The sequence below is a fragment of the Lutra lutra genome, chromosome 2, assembly GCF_902655055.1.
Source record: "Lutra lutra chromosome 2, mLutLut1.2, whole genome shotgun sequence".
NCBI lineage: Eukaryota > Metazoa > Chordata > Mammalia > Carnivora > Mustelidae > Lutra > Lutra lutra.
In genome coordinates, this window is record NC_062279.1 from 17,170,019 (window position 1) to 17,190,897 (window position 20,879).

The 20,879-nt window shown below is 41.8% G+C and overlaps 1 protein-coding gene across 4 annotated transcripts in view; it reads right to left on the reverse strand.

Moving 5' to 3' along the window:
* The window catches only part of RBPMS (RNA binding protein, mRNA processing factor), a 170,176-nt gene that overhangs the window by 87,726 nt on the left and 61,571 nt on the right, over positions 1-20,879 (reverse strand). For 3 of the 4 annotated variants that reach the window (XM_047715436.1, XM_047715427.1, XM_047715450.1), the window contains exons 2-4: positions 7,260-7,337; positions 4,161-4,199; positions 2,863-2,925 (exon numbers count right to left, since the gene is read on the reverse strand). In XM_047715436.1, the coding sequence (XP_047571392.1) occupies positions 2,863-2,925; positions 4,161-4,199; positions 7,260-7,337 (180 nt within the window). Of the gene's footprint in view, positions 1-2,862; positions 2,926-4,160; positions 4,200-7,259; positions 7,338-12,593; positions 12,657-20,879 lie in introns of those variants that run through there. The other variant, XM_047715443.1, reaches the window with a different exon arrangement.

A 20,879-nucleotide genomic window follows, 5' to 3' on the forward strand; every position in this document is an offset into this window, starting at 1 on the left:
GGAATAAATTTTGTAATGGCTATGAGCCTCGTATGTTTTTAATTCACCAATTAGAAAGATGACCTGAAAAGAGCATAATATGTTGGGCCATAGAGAAAAGCTGTCAGCCTCGTGATTAAGTAAATTATCCCGAACGGGCTCATTTTCTCTGTAGAGAAAAGAAACCCTGCCCCACTGTCACACAGGCCAAACTTTATCATGGCCATTTGTCCTGGACGATGTAAGTTAAATGGTCTGTCACTGCCATCAGGAAAAATGCAGCAGCATTCCATGGACCAAGCAAACAGCAAGATGTTGAACAAAGCAGACAGGACGAAGATGCAGAAGGCTTCCTTCTAGTTGTAGCTTTAAACCTAAGCTTCCTGACCAAGCCATCCATCCTTTTGAGGTCTCCGTTCCCAGAACAAGAGGATGGTTTCTAAGGTACAAAGGCCTCTAATACCTTATATATAATAAAAGTTAAATATGTCAAGAAATCAAGCATGAGCTCAGTAAATGCCTACACTCACGAGTCAGCCTCTGAGCAGAAGAGAGCTCAGGTTCAGTAATTCACAAATAGTAAGTCACCCTTAGATCCACAGAATTTGAACAGTTTCGCTTGGAGTTCTTCCCAAGTTATTAATACACGAGCAACAAAAGAACATTAATGACTAAGGGAAAAGAAGCTGCTAAAGGAAAGCTCACTGTCAATGAAAAAGGAGGAAGAGCCAACCTAAAACCAGATGTCAGGACACGCAAGCACAAGGACCTGGGGCCGGTTGGCCTGAGGATGGACTTGAACACCTCACCTCCACTGCTATGGTACAGGAGGGCTCCAAACCTGATTCTTGGAATGGATATAACCCTTGTGCACCAAGAAAAATTGAAATTGTTTGCTATACTCCTGCTTACTGAGGCAACGAAACACAGTTTATGACCATTTAGGCAGTTTGAAAACAAGCTTCCATCAAACAAAAACACAAACTCTAGCCCGTAAGGGAAAGTTGCCTTCGTCAGAGGACAGAAGTCACTATAAAAGCCTAGTGCTCCTCAGACAGTCAAGGCAGGCCGCAGAGAACCAATTCTGTAAACAACCTCCAACTGCTGTTACTTCCTTTAGAAGAACAAAGAAAACAACATGGTGAAAACTTCACCTCACATAACTTTCAAGGACCCAGAATAGTTCTGCAGTTAGAAACGTGCTACCTGGTTAAGAATGAAAGAATACCAGGATCTAAATAAAAGCCTAGTTTTATTGAGAAGCTTAACATTTGGTTATACTGAGAAAATTCTGGCTCCATCTATGTAATGATAAAAATCAAAATAACTGGGGCGCCTGGGTGGCTCAGTGGGTTAAGCCGCTGCCTTCGGCTCAGGTCATGATCCCAGGTCCTGGGTTCCAGCCCCACATCGGGCTTTCTGCTTAGCAGGGAGCCTGCTTCCTCCTCTCTCTCTGCCTGCCTCTCTGCTTACTTGTGATTTCTCTCTGTCAAATAAATAAATAAAATCTTTAAAAAAAAATAAAAATAAAATAAAATCAAAATAACTTTTATATCAAAATATTCAATCATACACCGTGTTTCACTGTGTACCACTGGTACACGATAAACAACTGGTTTATATTTTGTTCTGTGGAAGACAAACAGGTTAAGGCAGCAGTTTCTCTGACCAGAAGGTTATTCGCCCAAATCCAGGAAAACCCTGAGCTCTTCGGAGTTCCTGGATTCCAAAGACGATCATGAAAAACCAACAGTAAGAAGCAAACCATGTCTTCTGAGAGTGTGTGTGGTTTTTTTCAAAGCCTGAAAAGCTTTCAAGATTGTGTCACAATGACACCATTATGCTGAGGAAACGGACCCCTCTGGAGGTCTTTCCCTGCGGCCTCCAACTCTCCAGGATACCATGTCTCTCCCACAGCCCTCCCTCAGCACAGTCTGCTCTAGCATCCAGGGGCTCAAAGGAGCAGTTGGGAGGGCACCTGTAGATTCCATAGCAACACAAGGGCCTACACTATGACCCTCAGATGGCAACCAGTCAAGTGGTCACTTGCCTTTTAAGAAGCACCCTAAACCCTTTTGGCCGCCTTCATCGACCCTTATTTCATGGCCACTTAGGCCAACGGCCTGGAGCAGGAGGGAGCCAGACTTCTTCCCTCCAACTCCCTTCACCTCAGGAGCAGCCCTCAGCATCTGGAACTCGGATTCTGCTTCCTTTCACCTTCTCTCAGCTGGGTTCCCCTTAAATTGTTTTGGTTTTCAGCACACTAAAGTGGAAAAATATTTTCTAAAATGAAGCTGGCAAAAGCTTCAAAACATATGGCAGATGAGACGCCTACAAACCAAAACAGGTACCTCCACTCAACTCAACTGACAACCATTTGCCACAGCACAATGCAGAATGTCTTTGGGGAAAACAGTGAGAGGAAGGACTATAACCTTAAAAAAACAAGACAAAAAAAATCCACCAAACAACAACAACACACACACACAAACCCACACAGCTAAAATGGAAACCTCATATGAGAAGGAAAGCCAAGTTTTCGTCTACTCTTGGGTTAGGTTTAATCTCTGAGAGTATGACAATGGCTAAACCAAGCTGCACATTACCATGGGCGGTGACCAAGCTCAATTAGAGTAAGACATTGGCAGGTATTCTGAGCATTACAGTAAAAGCTGGAGAAGAGCAAAGCATTATTCAGTAGTTTGCACATCGGACCACGATTCAAGGAAAAAATGTCTTCAGATGGCTAATTAAATGGATGAATCCCTCCTATCAGAATGAGCAGTCACATTCCCACCATGTGATTTCCTGTCCAAAGAGCTTCTACTGCCTCCCACCACCACCTCACAAGGAAACCCCAATGATGACATCATTACTACTTACATTCAAAGCATTCTTTGCAGCTTCTGCTTCTGAGCGACTGTCAAAACTGACAAAACCTACGGGCTGAGGAAAGAAAAAAAAAATATGAACAAAAAGCAAATCAGGAGATATCTATTTTTCTGGGTCAAAGGTGATGTCAAACCAAAGAGCTAAGATAAAGAAATGACCACAGGCAATGGGTAGAAATAAGAAAGCCAGTTCAAAAGAATCATGACGCAGTGGCTTAGCCAAATTTCTAACATGAATCAAAAGAATTGTGAGGGTGGTTCTTCAAGGGCACAGCTGGGGATTTAGAGAATCATTAAAAAAAAAAAAAATTCTAGAAGGGATTGGAAAGTGAGCAGCAGTGGACAAGAGAATAGAGGAAAACTTGGGTCGAGAGGCTCTACTTTCCTAAATCAAATTCACTGTACCTCAGTTTCTTCATCTTTTAAAATGGAAAGAGAACCAAATCACCTTTCGGTACACTGTAAGTGCAAGGAATACGATGACACAATGACACAAACCCTGTACACGCTCACCGCATGATCAGAACTATAAAATGCACATTTCCAGCTCAAATCCCAAGGGATACCTTTAAAACGTCTTGTGTTTAACTAGGTGTGTAAACCAAATTGTTCCAACTCAACAGAGAGGGGTGATAATCCCTTTGGACTCAATCTTTCAGTCCAGAAAGATGCTCAGAACATAGCTTATTCCTGACAAATCAGAGAATGAATACCTTACCGAGAGATGAAAAGCAACTGAGAGGTGAGCACGCTGGGTATTCAGCATTTTGGGGGTAAAAAAGCCTAAAGCCAAATATTTCAAGCAGTCTGTAGAAACTATCAGTGTCACTGACTACCACTCTTCATCCTGCCCCTTCTGTGCTCTACCCTAGACTTGGGACTCTGCCTGTGGTTATTACAAGTTTGAAACACAGCATGATTCTCCACCAACAGATACTTACACACACTGTGAACGCTTACCTGTTTGACCTTATTTTTTAAAAAAAGGAAGGAGCGGGAATAAAAGTGGGTTTGGATGATTTCTTTTCAATATACGGACCAATCCCAATATAATCATGCTGTCTGCCTTCCTCAGGGATGGTCCCAGACATCCCAGCTGGAGACAAAGGAATCATAAATAATTTTCCTGTCCTATTTCCTAACTAATCTCACACTGAATTTTAAAACCAACAACAAAAATTAAATCGAGAATTATAAAGGAGAATGCTGAGACCCAGTAACTTTCTAGAAGAAGATCAATTCAAATTTATTGTGGAAGTGATCATTTATATGCAAGTTTGAAATTCTTACCTGCTTAGATGTGAGCTTTATAAGAGAACCCTCGTAGCCCTGAAAATTAAGAACCAAATTTAGACGAAAAAAAATTACTAGGGAAAAAAAAAAAATCAACTGTAATAGCATCTTGCAAAATTACTAGGAAAAAAAAAACCCAACTGTAATAGCATCTTGCTCAAGTAAAAATGAGTCCATTATGACTACTGACGAACTCTTCTTACAAATGCCTCAAAGAAACTGAGAAGGCAGATTTTACAGACATAAGCACATATGTGCTGATCCTTCCATCCTTAAGGCCTAAAACAAATCATACCTTGAAATTTATGCACATGTATCTAGGTTTGTTTTCCTTTTTTCCATGAAATTGTACAATGGTAGGAAAACAGGTTCTTCTGTCAACAGATCTTTCTCATTTTACAGAATTAGAATAGTGAAGGGAGTAAATTTAATAAGACAGGAAGATGAGTATGTGAGGACTTGGTCATGTGTTTGCTGTAAAGTAACATTAAAACATTAAGAATGTCCTATGTAGAACTTATTTCTCAAAATTTCAAAACTGCCGGGAAAAGTTACACAGGTAGCGACACTAAATTCTTCGGAGTTATTTTGCTTACTTCCTGAAGCAGCTAGTTTTCATGCTGGTATTCTGACTGGGACATTACGAAAATCCCCTGTAGGGCTCTTACTCCAGCCCATCCTCAAGGAGGATAGAAACCCTCCCTTTGCATTCCCTCCCTTCACCCCTCCTGGCTCCTCAGGAGAAGGATAACAAAGTGTGTTTATTTCTGAAAATAATCAATGGCTGGTGGCTTGCACTGATGGATGACACAAGGGGAAAAACACCACTTGACATGACTGACCACTGCACAGATCAGTGCCAAGACAGATTTGCAGACTGGGGTCAACCTCCGGGGACTTTAATTAAAAGAGGGTTGTTAGGAATGTACCAGGGTCCTGACTCTTGCGTTGGGGTTTCTGGGCAGGATGTTGGGATTGATTCATCCTCCTATCTTCCCAGCAGAGAACTATGTTACCAATTAGCTACTGTAAACATTTTACCTCAAAGACCTTGAGCTCTTCTGGCCAGAGAGGTCATGATTCACAGCCCTGTCTCTTCCTTTCTCAAGGTGCTTTCTCTCCGAAAAACCTGGAGGTTTAAACACCCTGAAGGCCTCAGAGGCAAAGGACAAATGGATATTTCACTCAAGCACACCACCACTGGTGGCAATGAATTGTGCTTTCTCGCAGACTACTTTAGCACGGACGGCAGTCAGACTGCTTGGGTTTGAATCCTAGCCCTGCCATTTATGAAGTGTGACCTTGAGCAAAATTTATTCAGTTGCTCTAAGTTTCATTTTCCTCATTGGAAGAATGGAGGCCAACCCCCTTTAAAGGGTTATGATAAAAATTAAATGGAATAATTCTTATGAGGGGCTTGCTGGCTAAATCTCCAGTATTTTGTCCATTAATAAGATCCACTCGCTTCAAAAAGTCCCCATCTGCCTGGGTGGCTCAATCCTAAGTATCTGCCTTCGGCTCAGGTCATGATCCCAGGGTCCTGGGATCGAGCCCTGCATCCTGCTCCCTGCTCAGTGGGGAGTCTGCTTCTCGCTCTCCCATCACCCCCCCTCGGTTGTATTCTCTCTCTCTCTCTCTCTCTCTCTCTCTCTCTGTCAAATAAATAAAATCTTAGAAAAGTCCTCATCCTACGAAAGGGACAAACAGTAAAAATGGGAACCCTGCAGAAGATACTCAGGAAATTCTACGAAGCCAAACCCCATCCCCAGCGTCTTCTCTTTCTTTCCCACTTCCTTGCGGCTGTCCTCATGTCTAACCCTTCTATTTCCCACTGTACTGTCATCACTGCTACAGTAAGAGGATGGGTGCTGGAACAGAGGTAGGTCTATTATTACATTATTACCTTCCCGGCACCTAAGTTAGACTCTTAGCTTTGCTGGCTTTAACCTGGCTGCCCCTCCCACCTGTCTGCCTCTCCTACCCAGCTGTTTCCAGTGGTCACATTGCTCTCCCCTTAAAGGCTAAGATCCTGTCCCTCAACCTGTCTTGCCTCTGTGGCTAGGGTCCTGCTTCAACAGGATGGAGCTTTAATCATTAATCAGGATGGTCTGCCACCTAATCCTAAGGGGGCCCCTGGCCAGGCACTGCTGCTACCATGTTCTCAGGGACCAGACACAAGCACGTAATTTATCATGACTTCCGGGGGTTCCCCTTTGGGGCCGAGGCCTCCAGCCCACAATCCTCCCAGTCCCAGTTTTCTCTCATTCTCCATAGGCTGGCCTTCAAGGCTTCTCCTGACAGCATGGTTATTTCAGCTTTTGTCCAATTTCCTGTTAAGTTTTCAATTCTAGCAACATTAACTATTTCTCAAGCGACTCTATCTCCGTAGTCCCCATGGACAGACAACTGAATTAAAATACTATACTAGGTACCAGCATAACAAGTAATTCCTTAAAAGTTCATTTTACTTGGTTTGAAATTTAGGACCTTCTTCCTACAGAAAAAATAATGGTGGTCAGGTTCTCAATCTGGTTTATCAAAGTGTAATCAACTTACTAGTCTTCAAAGAATAGTATTAGCACTATTTCAACTAATAAGAAACCTTGCAGAACAGGCCTTGACTTATGTTATTTTACTGGGAATATTATAAATAACAGGAATTGATAGTGTTTTTGGTGAGCTGTACTCAGAAGAACACTACCATCGGAAAATGATAAGCAGGGAGGACACTAAAACTGTTCAAAACAGAGCCAGACACATGTCCCCATTACTAGGAAGCAAAGAGACTTTTCTAGATCAGCTATTGGGAAGGACAAAAGGCAATTTCAGTCTTTTCTGAGACTGCACACCTGAACTGAGTTGTTAAATCTCTTTTCTAACTAAACTTTAAAAAAAGGGAGGGGGTCACTTTGTAAGATGCTTTCTCAAACATATTTCCTCCTGCAAAAAGCCCCCTTTTTGCTTATTTATAAATGTATAAATAGAAATTTAATTTACAAATTTATAAATATATAAAAAATATAAAAAGCCCTTTATAGCTTATTTATACACACACTTTTTGTCTCCTTTTATTAATTTCTGAAAGAGAAAAGGTACCTTAAATGGTCTGAAGAGCAGATAGAGTTCCCGAGGTTTGATATCCAGAGGGAGACCACTGACAAATAGGGTCCGGACCTGGAAAATAAATAAGAGACGTGATCACAAGACTGTACAACCTGAGGAACAGCTCTCACTTGTCACCTCAAAAACACAAGTCTTCATATATTTCACAAACCCTATGTAATTCATGTTCTTTCCGTAGCCCAATGAACACTCTCATCTTAAGACACCATTAGACCAACTCTTGGGTATTTCTATGGGATGACTCAGAGTGAATTACTTCCAGCTGATTTAAATTTACAAACTGATTTCTCCTTCCCCAATTAGCCATTACCTGGTTCTGACATTATGAAGAGAAGGAGGTCCACATAGTTAAAATATCAGTTTAAGGAAGAGAAAAAAAAAGGTCACAAGAACAGTAAACTTACCACTTCTTTGCTCTCAAATGAACACAGAACACGGTTCAAAATAAAATCAGAACGATTTTCATTTTTTTCTGCTTGTTTTGTCCTTGCCTCCATCATCAGTATTAATAATTACAGTCATTTTCAAAAGTATCTTATTTTTAAGTCATCTCTACACCCAACATGGGGCTTAGACTTACAACCCTGAGATCAAGAGTCACGTGTTCTATTGAGCCAGCCAGATACCCCGATAATTTTAATCCATGTAAAAAAGAATCCAAGCACATCTAAATAGTAGCCAAAATGTAGAACTCTTCATCTGTTCGGTTCCGAAACAGCAGGGAGGAAAGACCTCACTGACCTATAACCCATCAGGCCAAAGATACAAATTACATGATTAGAGTCTACTAAAAGAGAGGACACAGATGACACACCTCCATTTGGGAGATCAGAGAAAACATGTTAGCATTTGAATGGGAACTTAAAGGATGGGTAAAATTTCACCACATGGATATAAAAGGTGAGAGGAAATGGAAAAGACTCGGAGGCAAAGAAAAGCATTAACCAAGCCGGTAAAGGGGGAGATACCTCAGAATATTCTGGGAGAAGGCAAAGCCAAACCAAACCAAAGCTGAGGTTCGAACTACAGGGGACACCACAAGTCAATGGCTCAGGAATCTGGTCTTCATCCAACAGGCAAAGAGAAATCACCGAATGAATGGTCACCACCATGTTTTCTTTCTACGTATTTTAGCTAGTGTGCCTTTAAGTTTTCTAACCCCCCCACCCCAACATTGAAATGTAATGGACATATAACAATGTGTTAAGTTTAAGATGTACCATGTAGTGATTCACTAAGCTTATATATTACAAAATGATTGCCGCTATGGTGTTAGCTACTGCCTCCACGGTGTCCTAGGATTAACCACTTCTTTTTGGGGATGAGAACATTTAACATCTATTCTCAGTGACTTGTGAGTATACAGAATACAGAATTGTTACCTCTAACCACAATGCTGTGCATTGGATCCCCATAACGTACTCAACTTCTAACTGGACATTTGTAATCTTTGACCAACTTCTCATTTTCTCCATCCTGATCCCCTGGTACCCACCATTCTGCTGTTTCTAGGATTCTGACTTCACCCCCACATTTTCTATTCCTCTTCTCTACTCCAGCTGATACAACATGATTGAGGTCCTCATTAGAAATCATGTTGCTACTTAAAAATTCAATGCCCAGGTCTTAACCGTCTGTAACTCTAGATTTTCTCCCTCAGTGTGAAAGGGAGATCTTCTAGAACCCTAACGCTTTCCATTGATTCTGGCTGTAAAGAAGCACAAATCAGCAAGGAAGGCCCTTTTATTGATGGCAGCACACAGTAGAAGGTGATGCCATCTGTGTACAGGTGTACAAGCAACACTATGATGATGTAAACAGCCTCAGAATCATGAAAGCCTTGTTTTCTTGTTATTCATTCATATTTTAGATAGATTTGTTGTGCAATTGTTGATATGCAGTTGACCTTTGAACACAGGTTTGAACCGTGTAGGTCCATTTAAAGGCAGATTCCCCCCCCCCCCCAATAAATAGAGTAACATAAGTGTACTTTCTCTTCCTTATGATTTTCTTAATAACTTTTTCTCTAGCTTATTTTACTGTAAGAATATTGTATGAAATACATATAATATACAAAATCTGTGCTAATCAAGTGTGTGTTGCCAGTAAGGCTTTCAGTACACAGCAGGCTATGAGAAGTATTAAGGGAGTCAAAAGCCGTATGTGGATTTCTGACCATGCAGGAGATCAGTGCCGTCTGGTCCCCACATGGATCACGGGCCAACTGTGTAATAAACTGTCCTCTTTGTTTACAGCTTGGTAAGTTTTGACCTAGGCATAACCTGTGAAACCACCACAACGAACAAGATAGTAAACAGATCTACCATCTCTAAGTTTCCTGCCACCCTGGTTCCACCATCCGCATTCCCAGGCAATCACAGATCTGCCTTCTGCCACGATTAATTGGTATGTATGTTCTAAAGGTTTATACAAACGGAACCATAATGTATCCTTTTTGTCTGGCTTTTTAACTTTTGTGTAACTATTCGGAGATTCATCCACTGTTGGATGTATTCATAGTCTGCTCCTTTTCACTGCCGAGTAGTATCCTGTTGTATGGATATACCACAGTTCATTTCTCCATTCACTTGATGGGACATTTGGGTTACTTCTAGTTTTTGGCTTTTACAAATACAACGGCTAGGAGCATTCATGTATCAATTTGTACAAGTCTTTGCATGGAGGTATGTAGGTTTTCTTTCTTCCTGGTTCATTCAATACCTAGGAGTGGAAGGGCTGAATGATAGGGTAGGTACATGCTTAACTCAAAAAACAAAGAAAACAACAAACCGGCCCTTCAATTCCTTGTTTTAGGGCCCAGAAGATGATAAATGCTGCGTACTTAAGAAGAAATGTGTATTGTATTGCTCTTGGATAGTATGTTTTACAAATGTCCATTAGGGAAAATTTGTTATTCAATGTATCTGCCTTCTCTCAACTCCCTCAACTTCGCCAGTGATGAAGACTCTTTTTCCGGGAACTTGTTTTATCAAAGCTAAAGCCAAATTATGGACAAGTGAAAAACACACAGCTGATGAGGGAAACCTGCTCTTCAGTGTGCCCTCCCTGCATCCACAACCCTCTTTCCACAGTCCAAAAAAGTAAACACCATCTGTCCTTGGCTGCTCTAGCCAGGACAACTTGAGTAGAGAAGGAATCCCAGCTCGCATTCATTCAGATTTTGCTGAGTACCCAACCCAACGTCTGACACTGTGCCAGGGATTGACTGGATTACAGAGTTTTCTGAGGAAATAATGCAATGAGCAGATCCTATGGTTTAAGCCCTGGAGTTCCCGTTGTCCATCAGGGAAGCTTAGCTATATAACAGGTATCAGTTAAAATTCAGGGAGTTAACTTAGAAAATAAACTACCATTTATAGTATTGTTCTAAAGAAAAAGCCCACAAACTTGCAAGTCAAACAATTTACCAACAAAATACAATAGAACTCTGGGGGTTATCAACAAAATATTACTTGATATAAGTTAAGGTTCATATACATCAGTAAAATGTATTATGCAACCAATAAAAATTATGTTCAAGAAAAAAATTACATTCAAGGAAAAAATTTGATTTTATTCTATAAAACAAACACGGACACACATACGTATTAAGATAGGGATAACACGCCTTTGCATAGACACCAAAATAGTTATATTTATAGAATTTACCCGGAGTGGTAAAGTATGTTTATTTACTTATTTGTATTTTTTCTACAACACACATATATTAGATACTTTGTTAGATAAAGAACTATTTTTTTTTAAAGATTTTATTTATTTATTTGACAGAGAGAGATCACAAGTAGACGGAGAGGAAGGCAGAGAGAGAGAGAGAGAGAGAGGGAAGCAGGCTTCTTGCTGAGCAGAGAGCCCGATGTGGGACTCGATCCCAGGACCCTGAGATCATGACCTGAGCCGAAGGCAGCGGCTTAACCCACTGAGCCACCCAGGCGCCCAAGAACTGTTTTTTATTGTTTCCTTTAGGAAACTATAAACAATGTCAATATTTAACACCAATAAAAACAAAGTTTATGGAGGGAACTTTTAGTGTAAATATTTCAGAATTAGAAATGATTCTTATTTTAATATCTCAAACTATTATACGTGAAAAAAAAAAAGAAAACCCAGAACTCCCATTAACCCTAAGTTTGCCAATCACCCACAGATGACAGGAAGCTCAAAGCAACTTTTTTTTTTTTTTTAAAGATTTTATTTATTTGAGAGAAAGAGTGAGAGCATGCAGGAGGGCGGCAGGTGTGGAGAAGCAGGCTCTCCACTGAGCAGGGAGCCCCATGCAGGCCTTGATCCCAGGACCCTGAGATCATGACCTGAGATGCTTAACTGACTGAGCAACCCAGGCGCCCCACAACTCTGTTTTGTTCATCAACTAGAGGCAACTAAAATGTCCGGCATTTTATTTACATGGGTATGAGTTACACCTTCCATAATCTAACACATCTCATGGTCCCAAAAACATGCCAGGATCTCTCATCTCTCACTGAAGAGATATTCTCTCCTCTGACAGAACAAACTGACTAGCAGAAATAATTTTTCAATACTTAAACATCTATGAATACAAATAAAGATCACTTTAATCCAAGCGCTTGGAATCTATAAGCTTTGAATCCTCTCTAGACCTCAGACTCGGAAATCAAGTTAAAAAAAAAAAAAATCATGGATAATGTATGAGAAAAAACCCTTCTGAATATCTAATTCATGTTTTTCTATAGTGACTGGGACCTAGATCACAGGGATTTTGAAAACAGCTTAGTTTCCCCACTCTTCTCCCTCAGACACTTTTTATCTTAGCCATTAAATAGAGAACACTTGTGGGCCTTGTCTTTGCCATGTCTGAGGAAATCACAAAGTTAAAACATGATTCTTTTTTTTTAAGATTTTATTTGACAGAGATCACAAGTAGGCAGAGACAGGGGGGAGTAGGGCTCCCTGCCGAGGAGAGAGCCCAATGCGGGGCTCGATCCCAGAACCCTGAGATCATGACCTGAGCCGAAGGCAGAGGCTTAACCCACTGAGCCACCCAGGTGCCCCTAAAATGTGATTCTTGCTTGCAGGGAGGTTTCAGTCAGTGAAGGAAACAGTACATAAAGGACCATCTCCGTGAACAGAAAGCTCGGATCATTCACAAAGTGACCAAGAGTGAGAGGAAAGTTCGAGACAGGTAAATAAATGATCAAATACTCAGGTTATGGGGGGGGGGGGGGGGGAAGTTCCCCCAAACAACAAATGAATGACACCAAATGAACTCTGTGGCAGGTCAATCATGACCCAGGGCAGCCCTTGACTTACCAGCAGTGTCGACGGACACAGATGTGCCTGGCACCAGGCCCTCAGCATCACAGATGTTTACTTTATCAGACACACGGGAAACACATTTCTTAGTCAAGGACACAACATGCCTCACAGAAGATCAAGACATGAAGCTGCTGACAGCTCTATCCCGAAGGGACTCTAATGGATTCTGTGGATGTACCTCCAACTTCATTTTCACAACAGAACCGAAAGAATAAATGCTAGGGGAAAGGCCTGCGCTGGGCAGAGAGAGCTAGGAGACTTCTCTGCTCGGCTGTGTATCGGCCATTCCCTACAGAGGCCACAGTTCTCTTTTGGATAAAAACGAACTCTGTGTTCTTCAATGGCACTGCCAGTTCCCACTCAGAAAATCAAGCCACATTTCAGTGACTTTTTTTTAAGCTTTTATTTTTGAAGTAATCTCAACACCCAACGAGGGGCTCAAACTCATAACGCAGAGATCAAGAGTCACGTGCTCTACTGATTGAGCCAGCCAGGCGCCCCTCAGTGACTAACTTCTAGTTTAATAAACTCTAAGTCATTGTGTCAGTCTTGAGTTTTTCTGGATAGAAAGGTCAAAATAGAACTTGAAATGGAAAGGTCCTACCTTTTCTTTTCTTTTTTAAAGTTTTACTTAACCATTTTATTTGAGAGAGTGTAAGTGCTCTCATGCACGCCTGTGCAGACACATGCACACACGCAGGGAGAGGGGCAGACGAGAGGGGGAGAATCCCAAGCTGACTCTGCCTTGAGCACGAGGCCGGACATGGGGCTATCCCACAATCCCGAAACCACAACCTGGGCCAAAAACGAGAGAGAGAGATGCTCAAGCAAATGGGACACCCAGGTGCTCCCACCAAAGGTCTTAACCTTTAACAAAGAACACATAGGTCACCTAGACATGAAAAATACAAATCAAAGGGACACATGCTTAATTTCAGCAGAGAATAATCACTTTTCAGGCAATGGCCATATCCGCTAGACACTATAGTGTCCAAAGACTATAGGCCCATGGGCATTTTCTGTGTATGTTTTTAGTTGTTTATAACAAGATGTGGGGGATCACTTCTAGCTGCTCTGAGGTAACCTCTTAAGGTCCACCTTAAATTCACAGGATAGGGAAAGGCTATTTCTCAGGTTCTAATGACTCACAAATAACTATGTGAGTCACTCATTTAAAACATTCTAACGAGTAAAGCCCATGGAGGTGCTTCTTGGTAGTCTATCCTCGGCTAGCTTTCTCTCCATCCATCCACATTCTTAAACCTATGAAGAAAGGTAAACTTCACAATAAGCTTTCAAACATGCTCTATGTTTAAGTCATTCTTTTGGAGTAACCATTCTTTGAATCACACAAGTATATTTACAGGTTAATATCTTTCAAAGGGTGTTTTAGAGTCTGAAGTCCCTTATTTGGTACAGTGTAAGCCTAATCCTAGGCACAGAGCATACAGTCTGTAAATCTCTCTTGAATTACTTAAGAAATCTAATATTGTTTGTTCATGGGAGACAGTATGTGTTTGCATGTCATCAGCTCTGGTGACAACACAGCAAACACAATGAGGTAACCCGGTTTCCAGGCACCAGCATGTCAGTATGGTTACAACACCAAACGCTAAACATTTGTATGACAGAAAGGTTAACATTATAAGGACAGAAATTCAGAAGAAAAAGAAATGAGACAAACTATCAGAACCCAGGGAGAAAAATGAAGGGTGAAATTCATGTAGACTTGAAGACAAACAGATAGATCATTAAAAAAAAAAAAGTATGCACTGAGCACTCATTTAACATGGAAAGAATGATCAAAATATGGTTACCAGTAAAATCATTCACACTTCAGTTCCTAATGACTTAAACCTACTTGTGTATAAGTCCCAAAACAACGGCTATAGGAATAATCTACAAAGGTTTTTGAAAAGATACTCTTAACTCGCTAGTCTGCACACTTAAAATGGCAAGGAGATATCCGTGTTTATCGATTGAAAACAAGGCTTCTGACTATTAAGTGAAAAAGCAAACACCAGAATTTGCCCGTCCCAGTTTAATTCAAGTGGCTTTACAAGTTAGTACATGCTAAAAAAAAAAAAAAGGGGGGGGTATTGAAAGAATGTTTACTAAATTACTGTTATGTTAATAGCAGGGAGAAAAGGTGGTATTAGAGAACTTTCATTTTAGGTAATTATACATGTAAGCATTTAAATATTCATAAGCATAAACCATTTCTTGAAGAGGAGGAGGAGGAGAAAGGAGAAGAGGAGGAGGAGGAAAGGGAGAAGAGGACAACAACGACAAGTCCAAACAGATCTCCTTCATTAGAAAATATGCACCCTGGGTCCAGCCTATCATTTGTCCATGGAGACTCCGTTCTTCTGCCTGTTGCTCCACAGGAACAAGCTTGACCACGCAGAAGTATATACTCATTTAGATTTGCTTCACATTTCAATTCCGACTGAGTCCATGTTTCTTTGTACTTACACCAGAAATAAAATCTAACCAAAATGGGCATCAGTGACTCTAAATTAAGGCCCTGGGAGCAGGACCATCCTAGTTTCAGTCAAAGAGGTCTTCCTGCTTTGTGACGACCCTACTCCCCACTAAGACAAGAGAGAGAGGATCATGCACTGTCCAACCCCCAAGGAAGTGCGGCCGTTCTTCTGAGAGATCACATGATATAAACTCGGTTTCAGGGACAGAAGAGTTAAAGAGCTCCATAGATCGTGCCAGCATAAATCCCATAGTGCAGGGGGTGGCTCAGAGCCTTAGTTAAGCTTTACAGCCTGATTATTTTATTCTTTTAAAATCAAGGCTTGGTGGATTTAAGTTCTTGGCTTCTTCTGCAAGCATCACCTGAAACACCAAACTGCAACAAAGAACCGTGCTGAGGACGGCCCATCAGCTCAGTTCCAAGGGCGGCTTTGCTGCATTCATGTCTTGCCACTACGAAAACAGACCACCAAGTTATGAAAATGGCCTGCCAGGAATTTAATCCTGGTGGCTGCTCAACAAAAACTGACCAGCCTTTGGTCAAGCTCCGATTTCTTGTTGGCATTGATTGCAAGAGGCAACAGGTGGCCAAGTTCCGGTCTCCTGGCCACCTGCTGGACTTACAGATGATCCATTTCCAGCCCAGGAAAGGTATGTTTTGGTTCAGGAGACCAGGTGGCTACAGACACCAGGTACCGACTAACCAAAAGGATAAAAGGGTCACTTTGTTGTTATGAACTCCCAGGGTTTAGTTGTAGATTGATAATCTCAAATATAATTATCCACAAGTAGGCCTTCCTAGTCCGGAGAGCTCTAATGACTATCTACCTACCCTAAGAGAAATCCAGTTGTAGAATATCACTATCTGTAGGATAACCAAATTTACACTCTTATTTAGGGCCCCTGGAAACCAGGGTTAGAAGCTAGAAGACTCATGGGAGCACTTATAGAAGAGGAACCAACATGGTTCCATAAATTTGTATGTGCAGGGCTCAGAACATGCACAGGAAGTAAGGACAGCAAGTTCGCACTGAGCACACCACACCACTATGTTCACTGAGATGTCCGAGCCCAACCCAATGACTGTTTATAATCAGATGGTCTCATAATCTCCCAGTTTCACAGAACTGCTTAAGACCAAAGCCTGACCTAGGCCATACCTCATGTCTGCAATATAGTGAAAAGGTAAGAGATAAATTGAGAATTTCTAGGGTTTGAAACCACCCAAGATTGGGCAGATGCAGATATGTCTGTACATGTGAGCCCTCAACTTCATTATTAAGAAATTTCCTGGTGCTGTCAGACACAAAGGGAGGTGGGTACCAGAGACAAATCAGGAATTTAGGGTTTCAATTAGCCTACACAGAAAACTAGATGCATAAAAGTGTGCATATAAGAACTTAACCTCATTATTAGGAAGTTTCACCGACTCCTGTCAAACACAGTACATGGTTGTCAAGTCAGAGTTCAAGAAGAAACTTATAAAAGCAGGACATTTTACCCCTCTAACTCTAGTCCTAGTCTCATCTACCCTGGTTTCCCTTAGTCTCCCCTCCCTTTTTTTTTTCTTAGTTCCTTCAAGTCAACTTTGGATGGCTTACTCTGTTCAACCCTGGATCGCCCATGGAATCCTACTCTTCAATTTCACTGCCTGTATTGCTAAAACATGAAGATTTTTAAATGTATTCATTAATGCAGTGTATTGTAAACAGAAGTTTGCGTTTTAATCCCCTAAAGTGCACTTGCCCTTAGGATGTTAATCCTATAGAGTACCCCGAAGTTCAACGTCCCCAAGATTATCTGGCCTATCCACGTACCTGTTTTTCCAAGCACTGACAAAATGAAATATAAGAAAAAAGAGCTTCTCAGAATCTCAAGCCTTTTCTTTCTCCTTCTGCGCAGTTTGGATGATTGAATAGATCTGCTTCACAAAATAAGAAAAAAGTCACTCACCTCTCCCAACTACACAGCAAAAACTATCCCCAATAGCACAGTCCTACAGAATACCTTAAAAAAAATTTACTCACTGGCGGATTATGGTCCTGACACTGTCCAGGGCTCTAAAATATGTGTTCTTGCTATTAATAGTGGATAAAGTTTATTTGGAGGAACTTGATCCCACTGCAAACTTTAGTTTGCTTTTTTTTTTTTTTTTTTTTTTTTTTTTAAGATTTTACTTGAGGGGCACCTGGGTGGCTCAGTGGGTTAAGCCTCTGCCTTCGGCTCAGGTCATGATCTCAGGGTCCTGGGATCGAGCCCCGCATCGGGCTCTCTGCTCAGCAGGGAGCCTGCTTCCCCCTTCCCTCTGCCGGCCTCTCTGCCTACTTGCAGTTTTTGTGTCAAATAAATAAAATCTTAAAAAAAATAAAAGAATTTACTTGAGAGGGAGTGCTCAAGCAGGACAGGGTGGGGGACACGGGGGGAAGGGAGGGAGAATGAGAAGCAGACTCCTTGCTGAACATGAAGCTCAACCCCAGGATCCTGGGATCGTGACCTGAGCTGAAAGCAGACACTTAAGTGACTAAGCCACCACCCCCACCCCCGGTGCCCTTGCAATGTATTCTGAATAACCACCCACAATGCACCACTGTTCTAACATAACTAGAAAGCTGTGGTGAAAAGGTCTGCTTCCCAATATTCAGCTGTGGGTGATGACCCAATATACACTTTCAAATTCTTTGCTGGCAGGTCAGCTCACTTTCAAACTGAATGTTCTTCCCCATGATTAGTAGGAAGCATCCTAGTACACAGCAGTAGGTGCTAAGTATCTATGCAAGGAACTAAAGGAGTGAATGTAAAAACAGAGTCACAGTGCTAGGACTGAGGCATAGGAGACAGCCATGTAATTTATGAATATCCAGATATGGAGGAATATGAAGAAACAAAGTCATTGTGATTCTTTTTTTAGATGCATTCAAGAGGTAAGTACTCAAAACAGTAAGGAGGATACATAAGGAAAATAAACAAGCATTCATGTGGAACCAGGCTGCTGGGATTCAAATCCCAGTTCTCTAACTCCCTAGCTATGAACCCTGGTTAAGTCCCTTAACTACACCACTCAGAAGTTTCCTCATTTGGGAAATGGAGACAACAGAGGCACCTACTTGTGGCAGTTTTTAAATTATGTCCACAAAATTTTCCGGATGCTTCCCTTCAAGAGGTGGAACTTAATTCCCCTCCCCTTCAGGGTGGGCTTCCTTAGTGACTCACTTCTAATGAACAGAATACAGCAGAAGTGATAGTGCATGACTTCTAACCCTGGGTCAAAAAAGGAGTGCCTTTTACTGTAGGCTTCCTCAGCAGAAGCAGGTCCTCTCGGATCTTGCTCTGGGGGAAGCCAGCTGCTGTCATACTGTTATTCAAGAAACAATATGGAGAGGTCCACATGACAGGAACTGAGAGGCCGCTTGCCAAAAGCCAAGTGAGGCAACCATCTTGGAAGATCTTCCCGCCCCAGTCAACTCTTCAGATGACTGCAGCCCTTCGCTAAAAATGCCTTGACTGCATCCCCAAGATTCTGAGCCAGATTCACCTAGCAACGCTTCTCCCAAATCCTTGATCCTTACGAACTGTGAAATGTTGTTTCAACTACTAAATTCTGGGGTAATTTCTTAGAGTTGTTGGAGGGATTAAATAAATTAATAGACATGAAATGTCTAAAGTTCAGTACCAGGTTCACAGAGTAAAGGCTCAGAGAATGTTATATTAAAGTAGCTTAGCACATTCAAAAGATCCATTTTCATGCTCCAAAGGCCATCCCAAAAAGCTGTACTGATCATATCATGCAACTGCTATATACGGGCTTAAAGTGCACAGAAGGAAAAGTCTGCATAGCAAATGGAACACTAACACGCATAAGTATTCTCCATGGGGCACATTTTCCAAAAGCGAGCCTCAGAGTCCCTTCAGTAACATATCTCTACCTCTCCAGAAGGCCAGGAGCAAATCCCACTCTAGCCAGCACCCCACCTTCCTGCTGCTCATGCATCCGCCTCGACTCTTTTCTCATGTGACAAGAGTTGAACAAGAAAGGAGAAATCTCTCTTCATTTTAGATTTTTAAAAAATATCAAGACTAATGGTTTAAGTATTCCTGATCAAGGAGAAAGTAAGAGACGTTGAATGATACTAAGCAAGTTTTCAATCCCTTAGTTAAGTAAATCTGGACTGAACATCTGCCCTCTTCTTACCTACTTTTTAAAAAATATATATTATTTATTTGACAGATAGAGATCACAAGTAGGCAGAGAGGCAGGCAGAGAAAGAGAGGAGGAAGCAGGCTCCCTACCGAGCAGAGAGCCCGATGTAGGGCTCGATCCCAGGACCCTGGGATCATGACCTGAGCCGAAGGCAGAGGCTTTAAGCCACTGAGCCACCCAGGCGCCCCATTCTTACCTACTTTTGAGGGAAAATTAAAAGTATGAATTAGGGACGCCTGGGTGGCTCAGTTGGTTAAGCAGCTGCCTTCGGCTCAGGTCATGATCCCAGCGTCCTGGGATCGAGCCCCATATCAGGCTCCCTGCTCAGCGGGGAGACTGCTTCTCCCTCTCCCACTCCTTCTGCTTGTGTTCCCTCTCTCACTGTCTCACCCTCTTGGTCAAATAAATAAAATACAAGACTGAAAAATAATCACAAACTTTAACCAAGACATTTACATCCGTTGGTAAAACTAGGATGTAAAACTATGTAGTTATGGATTCATATGCATTTCTGTTTTAGAGCTCTACCAGAAAATAGGGAAAACAATTTTTTAATGGTTGAGATTCACTTTTATAAAAGACACTAGAAAAAGATATGTGCAACTTTTTAAAAAAGATTTATTTATTTGACAGAGATCGCAGAGAAGCAGGCAGAGAGAGAGGAAGAAGCAGGCTCCCTGCTGAGCAGAGAGCCTGATGTGGGGCTCGATCCCAGGACCCTGGGATCATGACCTGAGCCAAAGGCAGAGGCTTTAACCCACTGAGCCACCCAGGCACCACCTGTGCAACTCTTTTTTAAAGGAAGTATGTTGGGGCGCCTAGGTGGCTCAGTGGGTTAAGCCTCTGCCTTCCACTCAGGTCATGATCTCAGGGTCCTGGGATTGAGCCCCACATTGGGCTCTCTGCTCGGGGCAGAGCCTGCTTCCCCCCTTCTCTCTGCCTACTTGTGATCGATCTCTCTCTCTTTCAAATAAATAAGTAAAATCTTAAAAAAAAAAAAAAAAGGAAGTATGTTTTACTCGATTTACAGTTTTCCTGATACACTCAATCACTACCTTTTACTGTAGTGTATGATAGTTTAGTTATGTTCCACTCTGATCAATATTTTTAGCTCAGGGGCGCCTGGGTGGCTCAGTAGGTTAAACATCTGCCTCTGGCTCAGGTCAGGATCCCAGGATGCTGCGATCAAGTCCCACATCAGGCTCTTTGCTCAGCGGGGAGCCTGCTTCTCCCTCTGCGTGCCCCTCCCCGTGCTTGTGTGCATGCAAGTGCTCTCTGACAAATAAAATTTCTTTAAGAATATCCACAGCTCATTCCAGGATCTCACATGACACAGGAAATTAAAATATTTTAAACTGATATTTGCTATTTTTAACTACCATCAGGGAAAAGACAAACAGGTTCAAGCCCGGGTAAGTTCGCAGTGTACAGACATATATGCAGGCCACATTTTGCATTAACTGGGCTATGGTGAGCTCACTGCTTAATAACTACCCACCTTTCGAAACTTGTTTCTATGCGAAAATTCATTCAGCCGAAACCTGCTTGCACTTAAAATACTACATGACTATAAGATGAGTATTTGGAATACAACCTAC